Source organism: Phacochoerus africanus, chromosome 1, assembly GCF_016906955.1.
Source record: "Phacochoerus africanus isolate WHEZ1 chromosome 1, ROS_Pafr_v1, whole genome shotgun sequence".
Classification (NCBI taxonomy): Eukaryota; Metazoa; Chordata; class Mammalia; order Artiodactyla; family Suidae; genus Phacochoerus; species Phacochoerus africanus.
This window is the reverse complement of record NC_062544.1, coordinates 197,965,174-197,986,130: the sequence shown is the minus strand read 5'-3', so window position 1 is coordinate 197,986,130 and position 20,957 is coordinate 197,965,174. Positions and strand designations below refer to the sequence as shown.

Sequence of the window (20,957 nt, the reverse complement as noted above, 5' to 3'; positions counted from 1 at the left end):
GCCTCTACAGTCTGATCTAAACCTATTTTTACAACCCCTTTTGAAGCCAAACATAAATCTTCAACTATAAATTAAGTAACTGTTCAGAATGCTTACACTTTCCACCTCCATACTTTTGCTAAAGTCATCTCCAAGGCACAGCATGACAGATAAATGTTAGACTGCAGTTACAGTCTAACATATACATAAAATGATTCTCACATATACATAAAATGTACTTGAATATCACAGCAATCCAGAGAGGTACCCAGGGTAAATGAGCAAAAAGCAAAGCTCAGGTTTTAGGTACTTAATTCCAGATCAGTTTATAAGCACTGAAACTTGAATTCTAAATATACAGCTCTTTCCCCCACATTATACAACTAAATTCTCTTTTCTTTAAAAAGGTTTGTCAGGCTACAATATTCCTCCACTGAACTACAACTGCTATTTGAAAAATTCAAATTAATCATGGACTTCTTTATGACTTTGGCCACTAATAAAAGTACTATCTAAATCTGCTATTTAGCTTTCAACAAAAATATTACATATTTTTTGAGATTAGGATTAATTATTCCCTTCTCTGTCCCTTAATATGCTTGTAAAAAATATTAGTGATTAAGTTTCAAATGAATTTATAGCCAATTTCCACTTTTCTACAGTATGGGAGAAGAGAAAGGAAATGGAAGTCCTTGAACTTACCTAGGCCAACTGACTTAAACACTGCCCTCTATTTATATTCTCGTTCTAAAAAAAAAATTTTTTTTAAACTTTGTTAACAAGAAGGATTTGAGTGTTTCTTTCCTATCTCCTTCTCACACTTTCATGCACATCAGTTTCAGTAAGAAATACTAAAAGATATCTAAAAAGCAAGAGAGAAAAACTCCTTAACTTCTGGACCAGCAAGAATTGGCCTCTGCCTTCCTGCTGTGGCATCACCTTTAGCAGTACCAAAATTACTCCTAAAGAAAAGCTAAGTATCACTCTTTCAAGGATACGCTGTCAAAACTGCAGTTTTACAAAGGAAGAATGCAGGGATGTTGTAGTGTTCAAACATTAATTCTGTCAGCTTCTCTCTCTTGGCTCTGGTATTCCACTACAGAAGAGGGAAAAAGAAATGCAAGTTATTTATTGTTTATAAAAACTAAAATGATTTATCTTGAGACTCATTATAGCACTATATTAAAGATATGACATTAAAAACAGAGTAATGTACTATGGAAAATTTTCCTCATAATAACATCTTTATAACATTTATTTCTATACATTTGTAACTAAATATAAAATAAATGTAAAGTTTATTAATTAGTAAAATTGTCTGCTGCTGTGAATTCTAGAAATTAGAGTTTTCAAAGTATAGGGAAATCAGAATTCTTATAAACATGAAATATTATTAAATCTTAAAATCAGACTTAGTCAACAAAATCTTAAATATGTATTGTAAACCATCAAATCCTTCCACTTATACCCAGTACTCATAAAAGAAACAAGGTTAGAAAACAATAACAAAATATTGATAATTTATAGTAATTATGCTAGTCTTCTGGGCCCTTTTGACTCTGTACCAAATGTCTTTCACAAGAGACTTTGGTCTATCGACTTCTTTTTTTTTTTGTCTTTTTGCCATTTCTTGGGCTGCTCCCGCAGCATATGGAGGTTCCTGGGCTAGGGTCGGATCAGAGCTGTAGCCGCCAGCCTATGCCAGAGCCAAGGCAATGCGAGATCCGAGCCACGTCTGCGACCTACACCACAGCTCAAGGCAATTCTGGATCCTTAACCCACTGAGCAAGGCCAGGGACCGAACTCCGAACCCGCAACCTCATGGTTCCTAGTCGGATTCGTTAACCACTGAACCATGACGGGAACTCCGGTCTAACAACTTCTAACCCTAGTTTAACACTGACCTCTCTCCTGGAGACTGGAGTACAAAAGCAGATATACACTGCCCTTGAGCGATAAGGGATAATTCATGAACCAAAATGGGAAGCAGCGCAAGGAAATCATATGTTAAATTCACAGAAAAAAAACAGATAAATAACCCTACTAGGGTACTTCATAATTCTTTTTCAAGTATTTTAGTTAGTGAAATAATAAAAGTTATATAAGAGTATTTAGAAATTAATCCCCCTTTCCCTAATTTCCAAAATTTAAAATATGGACGTCTCCATCTCTTTAAAGAAAAAGGAAACAGTCTTCAAATGAGTAGAAAACAACCCAGAGAAACTTGAGAAAGAGTCTTTGTCTTACCGGTGCTTCTGACATTAGAACAGGATGCAGGCTGGCTTCTGACTTGACATGCATTTTGTAGGTATGATCCAAAATAGCCTGGAAACTATCCCAATCTTCAACTAGAATATAAGAGTAATACCTTGAAAACAATGCTAGTTGAAGAATACAGCATATTTTGAGAGATTGTTTCTAATGATTTAGCTTCTAATACTTTTAATATACAGAACCTACTTATTTTACAGATCTTCTTCATAGAACAGTACTTTATATTGACATTATCTTTGTTTTCTAGATATGGTTTCTCCAGCCCCCAAAGTATTACAATCCCCAGACTTGTCCCAGATGTAATTAATGTATTAAATAGACATAAAATACCAGATAAATATTACTCAGTAAGTACTTATTAGAAGCCCAATATGCAATTGGAATGGTAAGGGAAACAAAGAACTGTTATGATCTAGACCTGACATTCAAAAAGTATACTCTACAAAAAAAAAAGATGAAAAGACATTTTAAAAATTTAGAAAATAGTATGTTTTCAATTTGGACTCCACTTAAACATTCCATTGAAACTGCTTGCGTAAACTGCTAATAAACTGCTAATAAGCTTCTAACGGCAAATCCAGTGGATTCTTCACATTTGTAATCTCATCTGACCTCTTTAAATTAACTGACACTATTGATTCCAGAGTTTACACTTTTCTTGCCACAGAACATTGAAGAAATGTCATTACTTGTACAACATACTTCTACAAGTCTATCAGGATGGGGTTTTTTGGTAAATGGAATTCCTTAGTAGTTTTAACTTCTCTTTCCCTTTAGTGTAAAACTCAACGGCATAGCAGAGAACAATGAGAATCACTGCACTTCTTTCTATACTTCTAGAACATTTTCTTCTCTTGGCCTTCTCCTGAATTTTTTCCTACTTCACTAACCGATCCTTTTCATTCTCCTTCACAGGCAGCTCTATTGGTTAAATATATAATAAGTTTTCAGAAAGAATCCCACCCTTAATTCTCTTCTCATATCCCAAACTCTTTTCTGGATAACACAATCCATGTCTTAAAATCTTTCTCACCTGCTTACTAGAATAGCACTTATGTTCAAACACTTGGAACTAACAACAAACTCATTTACTTGCTGTTAACTTAGCAGACCTGAGTAAGGCCTGCTTGCAAGGCTGACCCTTGGCTGCCCCCTAGGAATTTGGCTGGTAAACAGTTCCCTACATTGATATAAATGTTCCCTAAATAAGAGTAGCTCACTCTGCCTAAACTATTTATACAAACAATATGAACACCTTATTTCCTTCTGGGAGTCTGGGATTTTGGTACATGTTAGGTACAGACAGATACCTATATGACCAAACCCAAATAAAAACCATAGATACTGAGTCTTTTATTTTTAATAGAAAAGAATCATTTATTCCAAGTATCAAGATGATATAAGAAAAAGTATTTGCAACAATGTCCTTACACCTTTTTTTTTAAACAGCCCTATAGAAGTATAATTTACCATGACATGGATACATTATAAGCTTTACAATTAAATGATTTTCTTTTGTAAATCTACAAAGTTGTGTGAATATTACTACCATCCAATATTAGAATATTTCCATCCCTCCCAAACTTCATGCCCTTTTGCAGTCACTTCCCACTCTATCCACAGCCCCAAGCAACCACTACTCTGTCTATAGAGATTAGCTTTTTCTGATTTTTTTTTTGTCTTTTTGCCATTTCTTGGGCCGCTCCTGAGGCATATGGAGGTTCCCAGGCTGGGGGTCCAATCGGAGCTATAGCCACGGGCCTATGCCAGAGCCATAACAACGCGGGATCCGAGCCGCATCTGCAACCTACACCACAGCTCACGGCAACGCCGGATGCTTAACCCACTGAGCAAGGTCAGGGATCGAACCTGCAACCTCATGGTTCCTAGTCAGATCGTTAACCACTGAGCCACGACGGGAACTCCTCTGATCATTTCTTATTACATTACATTATTTCATTCTGATCATTTATTACATTACATTATTTCATTATGTGGAGTTTTATTTTAGCTTACATCAGTTATTTCATTTTTTTTTATTGCCAAACAGTACTTCATCTTATGGATATACCACATCTTACATATTTGGGCTATTTTCACTTTTTGTCTGCTGATATGGATAATGCTGTATGAACATTTGCATACAAGTATTGGTACAGAGATATGTTTTAATTTCTCTTGTATTGGTACCTAGGAGTGGAACTGTTTAACCCATTAAGAAACTGTCAAAATTATTTTCCAAAGCCACAGCCACTACACCATTTTATGTTTTCTCTTGGAAACAGATACGGAGTTTTAGTTTCTCTATAACTTCATCACACTTGCTATTGTCTGTCTTTATAATATGGCCATCTTTGTGAGTGTGAAATAGGGTACTGAGCCTTTTTTTAAGCTCCTCTAATAGACCACACACACACGTTTCTGGTAGCTGAAGGAATTAAGCACATCCTTTATGACTTCACTGTAAGCTCCTGGAAGCCTGCACTAGTTTCTTCTGGACTTCACTACATGCCTCTTTTTTTTCCCTTTGTCAATTTTGCTTTGTATCCTTTCAGCATAATAAACCTTAGCCATGAATACAATTATATGCTGAGTTCTGTGAGTCCTTCTCGTGAATAAGGAACCTGAGAGTGATCTTGAGTCTTTTTAAGACCATAAACTTGTTCCTTTCCCTTCTATTCCTATCTCAATGCATGATACCCTCTATTTAGTCACTCCAATAACAAATTTAGGAAAATTTCTCAACTCTTCTCTTTTCACCCCTTCAATCACTTAGTACCATGTATCCTTGCTATCTCTGAGAGCCACCTCAAGATCTCTGCCACCAGTGTTAAAATTTAAACCTTCTTCATTTCTCATCTGGACTCACTTCCCTAACTGATTTTCCTGTCTCTAGTTCTCCCTCCAATTTAGCCTACTTACTGCTGTTAGAATCTTTCCAGCTGGCATATATGAGCATTTCACATCTCTAGTTAAAATTCCTTTGGGGTTACCTTTAAGTTACCAGCTTAATACACTCCTGGCATTCTAAGCCCTTTTATGATTGCTCTCTGCCTACCCTTCCTAAAATTGGCCCCTATACACCCAATGTTACAGCCATACTTAATTGATGACATTTCTAAACACACCATCTCTTCACATATGCTGGTTGCTCTGCTTTACCAGTCTTGTCAGTCAGGCTAATTCTTATTCGGTGATCAAGATTCAGTATAAAAGTTACTTCCTCTGTGAAAATCATCACTGATGCCCAAAGACAGAGTTAAATACTTCCCCTCTCTAGTCCCACAGCTGATCAAACATACTTATACCATAGCTCTTATCCCACATATAAGTGCTATTTGTGTGTGAGCAGTCCTACCTGTGAGTTTCTTGAGGAAAAGGAGCGTATTTTATGCATCTTTGTATTCGCAGAGCTTGGGACATCAGTTTGTGGAATAAAAACAACAACAACAACAAACTGCAAATATTCAACTTATAAGAAACCATTGCTTTACATCCAAAATATACTATGTATACTCTAATAAAATCCATAGCAAAAAGCATCATACCCATCCCATTTTTCAGTGGTGAAATGGCCTCTGTATTCTCCCTCGGAACACGCAAAGCATTCGTATCTATGTAGTAGGTGGGACCGCCTTGTTTGCCTTTATCCCCATCTATTTCCATCAATGTACTTCCATCATCTCTTTCTACCACCATACCAATTGCAGTAGGGAAATCCACCTGTAAGAGTCAAAAACATGATTTACAAATTTTACCTGCTTTGACCAAGGAGTCATTTTCCCCGAACTAATATCTTTTACCATATTTGAGTAAGAATTTCTGTATGAATTTCACTCTACAAGAATGGCCCTTGTATATCCAATTAACTCTAACATCACACTTACCTTGGGACAGTCCTCACCAGCATAACCAGCTCTCACAGTATAGGATCCAATGTCAAAAACAAGGGCTCCAACTTCATCTGAAAAGATGAAAAGATAATTAACATTAACAACTTTCTAGTATCATATAAAAATTAAAGAGTTCTTATGCTTAAAATGAGAACATATGTGAAAGCTCTATTAAAATCAAAGCAGGCATTACATTCATATTACCAGCTTGAACCTAGTTTTAAATATATCTTAAGCTAAAGATTTCACTTAATTAAAATATAAAAAGTCAAACACGGTATATCAGTAGCGATTCAATCAGGAAAGAGATGGCACACTAGAATTAGATAATTTAAGGCGAGTTTACTTATTAAAGGGATTATTTACAAAGATATAGGCACAATATAGAAAAACGTGAAAGGACACTATGGTCCCCTAGGACTAGTAATAACAGAAATCTGTTGATACCCTTAGAATTGAAGAAACACAGAAAAGGAACTGTTACCAGAACCCAGAAAGAGTTGTGTCATGAGGGCACCTGATGAGCTGTGACCTCTTGACCCCAAGAGAAAGGAATCAGACTAGTACATATGCTGACTTCTCTCCCTACTGGCCAGGGTGATCTTGCTATTTCTCATCTGAACTGACCCACTTCTGAATGTGATAGGAGTCCCTATTAACAATTATACCAAGACAAGAGGCACAAAGCAGGAAGTACAGTTACCCTACTAATGGCCAAACCAGAGGTCAAGAGAGTCCTCTGATGTAGTCTATAAGGGTCAGCCTTTAAGGGCACAGAGTAAAAATGAGTAGAAAGTGGATCTGCAAGTTCCCATCATGGCTCAGCAGAAACGAATCTGACTAGCATCCCTAAGGACACAGGTTCGATCCCTGGCCTCACTCAGTGGATTAAGGATCCAGCATTGCCATTTAGCTGTGTAGGTTGCAGCCACATAGGATCCTGAGTTGCTGTGGCTGTGGTGTAGGCCAGTGGCTACAGCTCTGATTCAACCCCTAGCCTAGGAACCTCCATATGCCGCTGGTGTGGCCCTGAAAAAAAAAAGACCAAAAAAAAAAAAAAAAGAAAAGAAAAAAGTAGATTTGGGGGTAAAGGAAAGGTATTCAGTACACTTAAGCATACTTTTTTTTCATACATTAAAGAAAACTGTATTTCATCCACTTAGAGAAGAAACTTAGCAAAACCTCAAGAAAAATAGGGAATCTGAAGAATAAGAGCATAAGGTATAATAACACAGGCCAGGTAAAAATCATTATAATGAAGGCATTATCAAAGTTTGCACATTTCACAGATTTCTGAGATAAATGTTCAATGTTGACAGAGAAAGCTGGTATTTTTTTTGATATTCAAATTCAAAGAAAAGCCTCTAATTATACTTTAAAAATACTTCATTCACCTAAAATAGTATACCTCATAAAACAAAGCACTTCGGTTTTCTAAGGCACTGATTTTTCAAAGGATTTTCTTCAGTTAATCATTAAAAACAATAAGGAATTACTACTTAGCTCTGTCAAATTGACAAAAATTAGTCTGATAAGACCAAGTGTTCTCAAAGATGTAGAAAAAAAGGAGCTCTTACTCATTTGCTAGTAAAAGTTGTAAACTGCTACAATTACTATGGGCAATCAGTCATATCTACTAAAGTTGAAAATGTGCATACACAGAACTTAACTCTTACATCTTCTCTAGAGAAACTCTCATATATATCACAAGGACAGATGTACAAGAATATTCACTAGCTTTATGACCTCAGGTGATTTACTAACCTCTCTGCTTTGGTTTCCTCTTGTGAATACTAGTTCCTATCTCAAAGAGCTATAAGTATATAAGCACTCGGAACAGTACCTGGCATATAATAAGCACTGGAAGTGCTAGCTGCCATTATAATTATTATCATTATACTGCTTGCCACAGGAAAAGGCAGATTAGATGGTTTCTCAGGATGGAAATAGATAAACTATGGTTTATTCATACAGTGAAATACTACTCAGAAGTTAAAAATGAATTGTCTAGGAGCTCCTTTTATGGCACAACGGGATCCACAGTGTCTCAGGAGTGCCGGGACATGAGTTCGATCCCTGGCCCAGCACAGTAGGTAACAGATCCAGCATTGCTGTAGCTGTGGCTTAGTTTGTGGCTTGGCTTGGATCTGGATCTAATCCCTGTCCCAGGCCATATGCCAAAGGGTGGACCAAAAAAAAAAAAAAAAGAATGGTCTAGATCTACATTTATCAACATGGATAAGTCTCCAAATAATTAGTTTAAAAGGTTACTATGCATATATATTTTAATACTATTTAATTCATTATGGATCCACACACACTTAATGAAAGTATAAAAACATGCATAGGGTTGGGGAATATTACATACCAACTTCAGCTAATTAGTTACCTCTAAGGAGGCAGAGAGAAGGAATCTGTATTAACATTTTATTTCATAAAATATGTGAAGCAAATATGACAAACATTAATTTAATTTCGACAGTAGAGAAATATCACAAACTTACATTTTATTTTTTAATGTTTTAAGTATTTCAAAAACAAAAAAAATTTTTTTTGTCTTTTTTTGTTGTTGTTGTTGCTATTTCTTGGGCCGCTCCCGCAGCATATGGAGGTTCCCAGGCTAGGGGTTGAATCGGAGCTGTAGCCACCGGCCTACGCCAGAGCCACAGCAACTCGGGATCCGAGCCGCGTCTGCAACCTACACCACAGCTCACGGCAACGCCGAATCGTTAACCCACTGAGCAAGGGCAGGGACCGAACCCACAACCTCATGGTTCCTAGTCGGATTCGTTAACCACTGCGCCACGACGGGAACTCCACAAAAAATTTTTAAATAAAGAAAAATCAATTATTACAACTAAGAGATAGTGTCTTTACAGAATAGTGATCTCAGTTTTATTTAAATAAAATGAAAAACCACCTATGTTTATTTCTAATTTGAGAGGAATTTTCTGTATGTGTTATATTTCCCAAAGCAACCAACCTTTCTCTGTATAATTTCTGATTCAAATTATTTTATCCGAAAGGAGGGGTCCTTAAAGCAAAACACTTCACTTGTTTAAACCATAGCATGTAAACTCAAGTATAAACAGTAAGTCTTTTTTTTTTTTTTTGGAGGGGGGGCTGTATTTGCGGCATATGGAGGTTCCCAGGCTAGGATTCTAATCAGAGGTACAGCTGATGGCCTACACCACAGCCACAGCAATGCTAGATCTGAGCTGTGTCTGTGACCCACACTGCAACTCATGGCAATGCCGGATCCTTAGCCCACTGAGCAAGACCAGGGATCGAACTGGCAACCTCATGGTTCCTAGTTGGATTCGTTTCTGCTACACCAGTACAGGAACTCCTAAACTGCAAGTTTTAAAGTAGTATACCAATGAACATGTATTAGTAAAATCTAACACTTTGATTAACTAGAATGCTGGGTGAAGAATATCCTAACCCAAATAAATTAACTGCCTGGTTAACCAAAATTTTCAAATCCTATTCGCAAGGATTACTAAGTTACCATCGTGGTTCAGCGGTTAAGAAACTAACTAGTATCCATGAGGATGAGGTTCAATCCCTGGCCTCGCTCAGTGGGTTCAGAATCCAGTGTTGTCATGAGCTGTGGTGTACGTTGAAGATGCGGCTTGGATCTGGCATTGCTGTGGCTATGGTGTAGGCTGGCAGCTGCAGCTTCGATTTGACCCCTAGCCCGAGAACTGCGATATGCCACAGGTGCAGCCCTAAAAGACAAACAAAACAAAACAAAACAAACTTTTGCCCTGCACCAGGGCTTTTAACCTTTTCTGTGTCATGGATCTCTGTGACAATGTTTAAGGCTGAATTATTTCCTCCTAAAATTCTTATATTGAAGTCCTTAACCCCTAGTAACTTCAAATGTGATTGTATTTAGAGATCAGGTCTTTAGAGTGATGATTAAATTAAAATGAGATCATTAGGGTGGGCCCTAATCCAATATGACTGATGTCCTTACGTGAAAGAAATCTGGACACAAATATGTACAGAGGGAAGGCCATGTGTCACAAAGGGAGAGAAGACGGCCACTGAAAGCCAAGGAGAAAGGCCTCTGAAGAAAACAACCCTGCCAACACCTGATCTCAGACTTCTAGCCACCAAAATTGTGAGAACATTAATTTCTGTTGTTTAAGCCACCCAGTCTGTGGTACTTTGTTATGATAGCCTGGGCAAACTAATACAGACAGCTTAGGACACTCATGAATGCCTTCTTATAATATTTTCAAGTAGACTATAAAAGAAACCAATTGGAATAAAATATTTATATCCATGGACTCTTTGAGGAAGCCAAGGACCCCATGTCAGGAGCCCCTCCTCTAACTTAGCCTTTCTTGTGTAATCTGCTCCATTCCTACAACTCAACTTCTACCTAAACAGTGTTACTTCCAATCTGAAACCTCTCTCTCACGCCCTCACCTTCATCTACATCCATATCTTAAATTTCTATCACTTCCACCTGATGTCCCATGGGTACCTCAAATTCAATGAACTCAAATTCAAATTCAAATTTTCCCATCCTGCCTAATCCAATCTCAGCAGTGCTTATCACAGTTAGTGGCCTCATCATCAGAGACAAAAACCTTTGGAACACTTTCAAATTTGATACCCCTCAAGTTCTAGCAAATATTTCTGCTAAAAAAATTTTGAATCCCTTCCTCTTTAATGCTGCTGCCACTGTCTTGGGTCTGAGTTCTTATCTCAACCAGGAAATACCACAATTCCCTATAGGTATTGTGCTTCCATCTTCGCCTTCTTAATCCACCTTTAAAACTGCTGCACTGTGACCTTTCAAGACTAACTCTCAACATTTTGGTACATAAATCCTTCAATGAAAAGAAAGGGGAGGATTATAAGGTGGTTTTTCATCATCTGCATGATAAAATTCAAATCACTCTACCCAGATGATACTCAGACCTAACATAATCTGCAGCAGTCTCACCTCCCACCTCACACACTAGCATTATTGAATATCATGTTGTCTGCATATGCAGTCCCTCTTTTCCTCTCTCATTATCCCCATAACCTCTCTTGTAAAGTCCCTGTACTCCCTCACGCTGACTTAATTTTTTTGTCTGTGCTACCTTTGTACCTTCCATATATTGTCATTACTGAACATACTTCACTGAATTAGTCAATACCCTTTATCATCAATATAAGATACTACATGAGATGCACCACTATTTTACATACCACTAAGAAAAAAACATGCTGTCAATTAAACTCTGCCATGCCATCAATAGTATTCCAACTTCAGTTCTTTAAATGTGGGCGAAAAATGTACAACTAAAAATAAGTTTTTTTGTGCAGGTTAGGGACCCAGAGTTGTCACTGCAGCAGCTTGGGTCATTGCTGTGGCTTGGGTTCTATTCCTGGCCCACGAACTTCCACATGCTGCTGCTGTGGGAAAGAGAGAGAGGAGGAGGAGGGAGAGAGGGAGAGAGGGAGAGAGGGAGAGAGGGAGAGAGGGAGAGAGGGAGGGAGGGAGGAAGGAAGGGAGGAAGGGAGGAAGGGAGGAATATTATGTCTACTTATTTAATTGACTCACCTGAAAGACTGTGAGCTTTTTTTTTTTTTTTTGTCTTTTTAGGGCCACACCAGCAGCATATGGAGGTTCCCAGGCTAGGGGTCAAATCGCAGCTGTAGCTGCTGGCCTACACCACAGCCACAGCAATACAGGATCCAAGCCCAGTCTGCAACCCACACCACAGCTAATGGCAACGCCAGATTCTTAACCCACTGAGCGAGGCCAGGGATCAAAGCTGCAACCTCATGGTTCCTAGATGGATTCGTTTCCTCTGGGCCACAATGGGAAATCCCCAATATGCAATTTCTAATGGATAAAAATCCTTAAGGGTTGAATCCCTTTTCCACTAAAAATGTTATTTTCACTTTTTTGAAGATTTTGATACTTTCCCCAGAATAAATGACTTCCAAGTTTAGAGGTGATGTGATTTTCCTGAGAAAACACAGAACAATGAGGGCAATTTACTAACCTGGTCTTAAAACATTCCGATACAGAAAGCTAAAGACTCTGTGAGGAGATGGAAAGACTGTTTTGTTGTTGTTGTTGTTGTTTGTTTGTTTGTTTGTTTGTTTGGATGAGAGAGCTCCAATTCATGGGGAAGATGATTTTGAGAAACTTTTAAGATTAGAGATTGGGGGTGAGGGGAGCCCAAGAGTGATAAAATTTATCAAAGATGGGCTGGTAGTATACCTATTTATTTTTGACACACAAAGGAGTATGAAGCAAAAGAGTACCATAAAAGGTGATCACAGGAGCAATGAGGAGGCCCAAAAACGAATTACAGAAAGTATGGCAATCCAGATGAATTACGCATTATACCTAAAGCTAAAGATTAAGTGTCAGTCCTGATTGGAAATAACTACTGGAATAAGACAACTACAAAACTTAAAACAAACTACAAATATCTTTTTAATAAGCAAGCTAAGTTAAAAAATACAGTTTACTGGAGTTCTTGTTGTGGTTCAGCAGGTTAAGATTCAGACTACTATCCATGAGGATGTGGGTTCAATCCCTGGCCTTGCTCAGTGGGTTAAGATTCGGCATTGCTGCAAGCTGCAAAGCAGGTCACGGATATGGCTCAGATCTGACATTGCTGTGGCTGTAGAGCAGGCTGGCAGCTGCAGCTTAGATTCATCCCCTAGGGAACTTCCATATATCATAGATGTGGCCCTAGAAAGACCAAAAAAAAAAAAATATATATATATATACACTTTATTAAGTTAATTACATAAAACTTGGGTGGGAGGTTTGGTTGCCTTTCAGAGTAAACCCTTTGGAAAATGTGACTGACTATAAATACTCGCCATACAGTAGCAGCTCAAACACAAAACCATGCACTTTTGTGAGTTTTAAATACTTTATAACCATGCATTTTTGTGAGTTTTAAATACTTTATATATGAAGTAGGCTTTAAGATATATTCCTCTACATAAGCAAATGAGACATAGGATATTTATTGTGAATATCTAAATCATATATGAATATGCTGTGGTTATATACTTGAAGAACGGCTTATGGAGAAACAACCAAAAACCTTTTTTTTTTTTTTTAAGTGGGAAAAGGTTTTACTGTAATGCCTTTTCTTTATCCCAGAGGTTCCTATTTCCCATTTACTAGAAAGTTAGGTAACTCTAGGCTAGCTACTTAATCTTTCCTAAACCTCATTTTCCTCTTTAATAATACAGGGATAAGCAGTACCATCCCCCACGGTTGTTGTTGATTAACTGAGTTCATGCATGTGTTAAATGCAACAGCAAGCCTCTGGAACAGTTCTTGGTACACAGCACGCACTCAATAAATGTTAACGTTCACATTATTGGTATCTATTTCTACCTTAATCACATTAAACAATGCCTTGTAAGGAATTACTCAGTGGGTAGCCTTTAGGTCCTTGGATCAGTGAACCTGAAAGTCAATACAGTCAGTAGCCTTCATGAGGCAAAGGCACATAGATCCAGTTTTTCTGTCAGGACTGCATCTTCAGATGGGAGAGAAGTAAATCATGAAGATCCACTAGGCTTTCTTCAAAGTAAAAATGGGAAACTACTAACTCTCACATTTGAGAAATTAAAACTAAGAACATATACAGGGAAGGAGGGGGTGAGGGTCAGTGTGTCACCTGAGACTCAAGCTTCATTTCAAAACTACTAAGAACTTTAAAAACCTTATTTTCATATCCTACCTATAAAATGCCAACCTCTTCAGAAACAATATCCTTACTAAACACAATAACAAGACCAACATTTTGGGTTAGGAAATCATATAACTCAGTGCTTCACCTAGGTATCTTGCAAAAAAACGAGGCTCTGATTCAGTATTTTCTAAAGAGCTTACAAGTGAAGCTGATGCTATTGATCCTTGGCTCATACTTTGAGTAGCAAGTGTAGCATTACCCCCACTTAACCTTCACAATCATCCCAATGGGTAGGCATTTTCATTCCACAAACGAATCGTCTGAAGTTGGGAAAAGTTAAACAACTTGCCCAAGGCAAAGAGTTTAATAAAAAGTGAGGCTGATATTACAACCCAGGTGGATGTAAGCCCCAGCCCGCGGAAATCTTTCACTATACCGCGCACCCCACTCATTCTTAAATTACCCATGTCTCTATACTAACCCTGAGCAGACCCGCCCACGAATAACTCTGGAGAATCCACAGTCAACAAATATGCAGGAGTTACTGAAAGGTGAGGCAGCATGAGTGCGGAGCGCGGACGGAGAGGAGGCTGCGTCCGGAGTGGCCGCCACTCCTCCAATCAGTTCCAACCCTCGCGGCTCGCTTTGCCATCCCCCCGACGCCGCGAAAACCCGCGGTCCACACTAGCGAACTGCCGGGACCTCCCAAGTTTAAACACGCGAGCACGCACACCCCAACAGAGCCGACTGCCGGAGAGGAGCCCCTGAGCCGCCCAATCCAGTCGCGGCTCGCCGGGCCGGGCCCCCGAGGGGAGCTGTCCGCCCAGCCCCGGGGCGGCGTGCACCCCCAAAAACCGGTTCCCCGGCGGGCGGAAACTGGAAGAGGCCCCAGGGGGCGGCGACTCCCGGCGCCGGGGGCGATCGTGGAGCCGGGTGGGCTCCGGGGGCGGGCAAAGCGCGGGGCGGGGATGGGGCGGGGAGGCCGGGGTCCCGATAGGGGGAGACCGGAAGGGCCGCCGGGGAGGGGAGGGGAGGGCTGGGGGAGGCGGTTACGAACCCCACACGCTAAAAAGGCGCGCTCTCGAGAGCCGCACTCACTCACCTCCCCCGTACACTCCGCCGCTCATGGCTGCTGTTGACGCGACTCCTACGCTAAAGGACACCAGGCGAAGTGACCGCAACCGCCGCGACTACAGATCCGGAGACGCTCTAGCCCCCGACCCTCTTAACTTCCACCGCCACCCCCCTCAGGCAACAAAGCGGCGTCCACACACCCCGGAGCGCAGTCACACTTGCTGGCTCCCCTTAGCAGCCAATCAAAAGAGGCCCGGCTATACTTCAACCAATCAGAACGAGGCCCTGCCGCAGCTCCCCGTCGCGGCACAGCCAGTTTAGCCAATTGAAAACAGCCATGGGGGCGGGGAGAATGGAAAGCGACGGAAGGAGAGGAGTTGAGTTGCGGAACTGGGGGGGGCGGAGCTTCCCGAATGGGCCCGAGAGTGGGGCGGAGGGAGCGGGAGAGGGCGGAGGCAGGCTGTCGGCAACAGTATGGGGCGGGCCCAGGGGGTTAGGCTGCGCGTGGAGGAGCGGTGGGAATCCGGCAAATCCAGATAACCCTCTAGAAAGGGGTCTGGAATCCTCTCCATGCGATAGTTCCGACGGCTTTGGATATTGGTGAATGAAGAATTTTTTTAAAGCTATTTTCAACGAATTTATGTTGAAAATATTAACGTGCCATGCGCCAGTTTGGGGTAGGGAGAATCAGTAAATCGGACAAACCGATAGGATCGTGAAGTTTTTTTAAATGGTTATGAATAGTTGAAAGAAGGGAATGATACAGTATCCCGCTAAATTTAGGTAGCACTTTACAAGTTGTTTTTCAAAGTGTCATAAATTTCGTTTATCCTCTGAGCCTGGTGTAAAGCAATATAGTCAATCCTCCTCCAAGCGATCACCTAATCCTAAATACATCTCCAACCTGTCTATTTCTACTGGTCCAGATCACCGTTGTCGCTCCTCTGGATTACTACAATAACTTGTCGCCTTGCCCTTTGGTCATTTTGCAGGCGGCTTGATTTATGAAAATACCCAAAGCATGGTCATGTCGCTCCATTCTTAAGATCAGTTGTATGTCTTCATGGTTCTTAAGTTGGTCTGCCTAGAGTCTAGACATATAGGTACCTCTTATCTTAAGAACAGTTGAATAAAGCCGCATCAGTCTCAGTGCCAGCAGCAAGGCTGAAAGTGATAGTAGGGTGGGGAACAAGGTTAGGGAGAAAACCCTTGCCTATTTACTTAGTGTAATGGCAGTATACCTGATCACTTAGAAACTCCCGTTTACCCAATGAGACAATGCAGAAGTCAGCAAACTATGGCCCCAGGGCCAAATCCAGACTACTTTGTTTTTGTGTGGCTGTTGAGCTAATTAATGACTGTTCCTGTTTAAAAAAAAAATTAATAATTTTAAGAAAAATATTTCGTGACGTGAAAATTATGTAAAATTCACATTTATCTAATGATAAGCTGTTTTACTGGAATACGTTTGTGGCTGCTTTTTTGTCTGTAAGGGCAGTGTTGAGTTTTAGTACAGAGGCCATAGCTGGAGGCTATATTTGCTATTGGATCCCTTATAGGGAGAGTTTCCTGACCCCAGTGACAATGCATGTAACACATCTAACACATCTAGTACCATGCACAAAGTACTCTGGATTAACTGTGGCCCCATGATTACAGTTCTCACTGCAGATACATACATACACACTGTAAATAAAATTCTGTCTCCACTCTGTTTTTATGTTGTGTTTAATAAAGCCGATGAGTTATAAAATAAGATATATGGAATTCTCGTCGTGGCTCAGCAGAAATGAACCTGACTAGTATTCATGAGGATGCAGGTTTGAACCCTGGCTTCACTCAGTGGGTTAAGGATCTGGCGTTGCCATGAGCTATAGTGTAGGTCACTGACACAGCTCTGATCTGGTGTTGCTGTGGCTGTGGCATGGGCCAGAAGCTACAGCTCGGATTCAACCTCTAGCCTGGGAACCTCCATATGCCCTGGATGTGACCCTAAAAAGACCAATAAATAAATATCAAAATATTTGGTAATAGCTAAATATTGAAGAGAAAACTAGTTGTGTGTATAATACACAATAATCCATTTCTATCAATTTCCCATTTAAATTCCATGTAATTCTTATATAGGAATTTAAATTGATTATATATAATGATATCTCTTGTCAGTACTCTCACTAATATCTTCCGTGGAAATAAGATACCATCTGGGTTGAATCAAAGAGTGAGGTATTTTGTCCCACTAGTTCAGTTTATCAGAAAACAAAACAGGTTAGATGGGCTATGAAGGAGGACCACACCCCTAGCCCCCAGAGTGGTCTGAGATGCTGTGACTGTCTCCTTCCACCAAGAACAAACTGGAGGGGAGGGACTCATCAATCTGAAAGCACAAAGGGACAGCTTGAGAAAAAGAGGAAAGTCACACTTAGATGTTTTTACCTAAAGTAAGGTTTCTTCATTTGCTAATTTGGAAAGATATTAGAAAATAGATCAACACATCAACATTTTAATTTGATAATAACTTTAAATGGACTATAAGCTATAAATTTTGAATCACTATGTTGTACACCTGAAATTATTATAATATTGTAAATCAACTATACCTCAATTAAAATAAAAAACAGATAATTTGTAATTTCAGGTCAGCTTGTTTTCTTGATGTATCATTGGGCACATTGCTTTATAAACCACTGAAATACACTTCAAATGAGATGAGCTTCAGAGTACATTTGATATGTTGGGACTAATCACGTGTTAATGAAGATAACAGGGTACACATAAAGACTTTCACAAATTTTAATCAGCAAAAAAAGTAATAGGGCAATAAAATTATTGGCCCCAGTGTATTAAATTGCTGGAAGGGACTGTTGAGAAAGGAAACACTCCTTATCCTAAGAGAACAATTTGGGGGGACTGTGCATCCTTAGTAATAATGACATTGTTTCCTTTGAGGCAAGACTTATTCTACCGCAGCTTGTTTTCTTCTATTCTTCTTATTAGGAAACCTGGTAGAAAATACATTAAAAGAAAAATACTGATCCAGCAGAATCTACTTTACAAAATATAAAATCTCTGAGTGTTTTTTAATTACTATCACTCCTCTACAGCCTAACATTTTCTCTAAAGTCTTCTTATTGTTATTGATAGCTAGTCAGATTAAACAACAACATCAACTCAAGGTTATTGTCTGTGTGTCAGTTCTTAAGGGCATAAGATACCAATACAATCAATGCTTGCAATTTTCCTGCCTGAGCCAGCATATTCTGTGTGTCAGCCTAAAAGCTATAGAAGTAACATATATGTAAACTTATCTAGCTCACAGTAGATGCACAGTGGTTGACTCTGAACACAGATCTATAAAAATAAGTGCCCTTTCAGAAATTTTTTGTAATCTCCAACCATCAAGTTTCCTGTGTCTTTGGTGTAACACTTGGTTTTGCCTCACTGGGTCGCTGGTCTTCCATTATTGTAATGCTGCACCAGAACGTGTCGGATATTGCATCCTGGTTCCTTTTTTTTCCCCCAAGAGCTCTGTTAGAATTCAAAGTGTGGAATCACAGCAATCATTACAAAATGTTACTGATCTTGTCCTCTGTCTCAGCCTTTATCTAATTCAGAGTTGAAAAACAGAATTTCAACTGTTATTCATGCAAGCTAGGAAACACATTCAAGGGATTATCATCTGTTAAGAATAACACAAAAATGTGTGTATATTTAGAATTATTTCATGCTGGAAAATATATGACATTTAGCAATTTTCAAAAACAAATTTCAGTGTAAACATTTTTGTGTAGCTATGTGCATGTATAAAAGAGTCATAAGTACCCTCCTCTCTTTATGGAAATTCTAAAAATAAAATACTCATGCAAGCACTACTGAGATAAAGGATAAATATCTGGAGTCTGGAATTTTTTACCAATAGACACATGATCAGTCAGATTCATACATGTTTGCCGTTAGAATAGTAAGAGATCTGCTAACCATTTCAAATACTATGAGCTAGATATACAAAGAAGCAACTGAAATTATACTTGATCATGAGTGATAACTTTATAACACACCAATAGGTTTGTTATAGTATTAGCAATGTGATCCTGAAAAGACAAAAAAGGATAGCAGATGAAATGCTAGATGCTTTGGATTTTATAAGTCCTCACTATTTCATTATTACCCTAAAAATCTCTTTGTTCATTGATATTGCTCTTGTGAGTAAACGATGTCAGCATTTAATTGGTGCCATAAAGGGGTACTATACCTCCTTGTGTTGCTTTGGGGCAAGTCATGGGCGTCCCATTGACCTAGGTCAGTGTCAGCATTGTGTTATGGGACTGATACACAGCCCAAGGAGCAACACTGAACCGAATACAAAGTCTATGCTCTTGTGTTGCCTCTTTAGGACAATTGAAAACATTTTCGAACAGGCAGAATTTCACCTGCCATATGATAATAATGACTACAAGTAACTGACCTCCTAACAGGTGCTATCATAGGACATGTTCTTTATATATAATACTTGCCATGTATTCCACAAACACCCGCATGAGGGTTTTATATAAGAGGCTCACAGATTCAGCAAGTTGCCCAACATCAGACAGCTATTTAAAGAGTCAGGATTTGAAACTACTGAATATGCTGTTCCTACTTCCTAAGATACCTTTTCCTTTCTATTTCCTCTACACTTTCATTAAACTTTAAAAACAATGTTAATTTTATTATATATACATGTATTTTTTAACCAAAAGATTCAAAAAGAAATGTCTCCCTCCTACCTATGTCCCCAGCTGCCAATTCTCCTCTTCAAAGATGTTCTATGCTTCTACAAGTAATTATGTAGATAAATCCCCGCCACCACCATTTTTCTGATATAAATGGTAATTCACACACTAGTGAGTTTTTCCACATTCATAGCAAGTGGAAGCTCAAAGGCGAGGGATCAAACCCACGCCACAGCAGTGACAACGTCGGATCCTTAACCCATTGAGCCGCACAGTAACTCCAGAAAGTAATTTTAATGTTTACCTTTGAACTTTTTTTTTTTTTTTTTAAGGCTGCACTGCGGCCTATAGAAGTTCCCAGACTAGGGGTCAGATCAGAGTTGCAGCTGTTGGCCTACATCACAGCCACAGCAACGCAGGATCTAAGCGATATCTGTGACCTACACTACACATAGCTCAAGGCAGCACCAGATCCTTAACCTGCTGAGCCACAACGGAAATTCCTTAAATATTTTTATTTTAAAAAATTTACTAGATAGTCAACACACATGGTTAGAAACAGGAACAATACAAAAGAGTGAAAAGCAAATCCAGCCAGTCTGAAACATTGTTAACAGTTTCTTTTGTAACCTTCCAGAGATTATCTTTTCAAGTAAAAGCATATATTTGTATCCCTTCCCCTCACTATATTTTATTTACATAAGCAATAGCATTCTGAACACACTGTTTTGCACTTATCTTCTCCCACCAAACTATAATATCTTGAAGATCATTCCATGTTAGTTTGTCTAATTCTATCTTATTCATTTGCAACATCAGACAAAATTCCATTCTATGTATACCCCGTACTTTATTTCACCAGTTCTCTACACATGGACATTTAGGTTATTTCTAGTTTTTGCTAGTATAAATACTATAGTGACTATCCTTTCCTGTCAGCACTTGTGAGAGCGTTTTTATGCAGGATGAATTCTCCGAAGGGAAACTGTTGAGTCTAAATGTATATGGATTTATTTCAATGGTCACTGACAAATTACAGAAGTTGTACAATTTACATTTCCTTCCCACACTAATGTATTTGGAATTTTCATCCAAACCCTAACAACATAGAAGCCTATCAAACCTCTATCAAGACAAAGTTTTTATAAAAGATGTTCCATTCCGGAGTTCCTGTTGTGGCACAGTGGAAACGAATCTGACTAGAAACCATGAGGTTGAGTATTTGATCCCTGGCTTCGCTCAGTGGGTTAAGGATCCAGCTTTGCTGTGAGCTATGGTGTAGGTCCCAGACATAGCTCAGATCTCGAGTTGCTATGGCTGAGGCATAGGCCAGCAGCTGCAGC

The 20,957-nt window shown here is 39.2% G+C and overlaps 1 protein-coding gene across 1 annotated transcript in view; it reads right to left on the bottom strand.

Annotated features, from left to right (window-relative positions):
• The window catches only part of ACTL6A (actin like 6A), a 29,145-nt gene extending 14,019 nt beyond the window's left edge, over positions 1-15,126 (bottom strand). The window contains exons 1-5 of the mRNA XM_047786963.1: positions 14,931-15,126; positions 6,141-6,217; positions 5,802-5,976; positions 2,227-2,327; positions 978-1,075 (exon numbers count right to left, since the gene is read on the bottom strand). Of these exons, the coding sequence (XP_047642919.1) occupies positions 978-1,075; positions 2,227-2,327; positions 5,802-5,976; positions 6,141-6,217; positions 14,931-14,955 (476 nt within the window). The 5' untranslated portion in view covers positions 14,956-15,126. The remainder of the gene's footprint in view (positions 1-977; positions 1,076-2,226; positions 2,328-5,801; positions 5,977-6,140; positions 6,218-14,930) is intronic.
• Between the last annotated feature and the right edge of the window lie 5,831 nt (positions 15,127-20,957).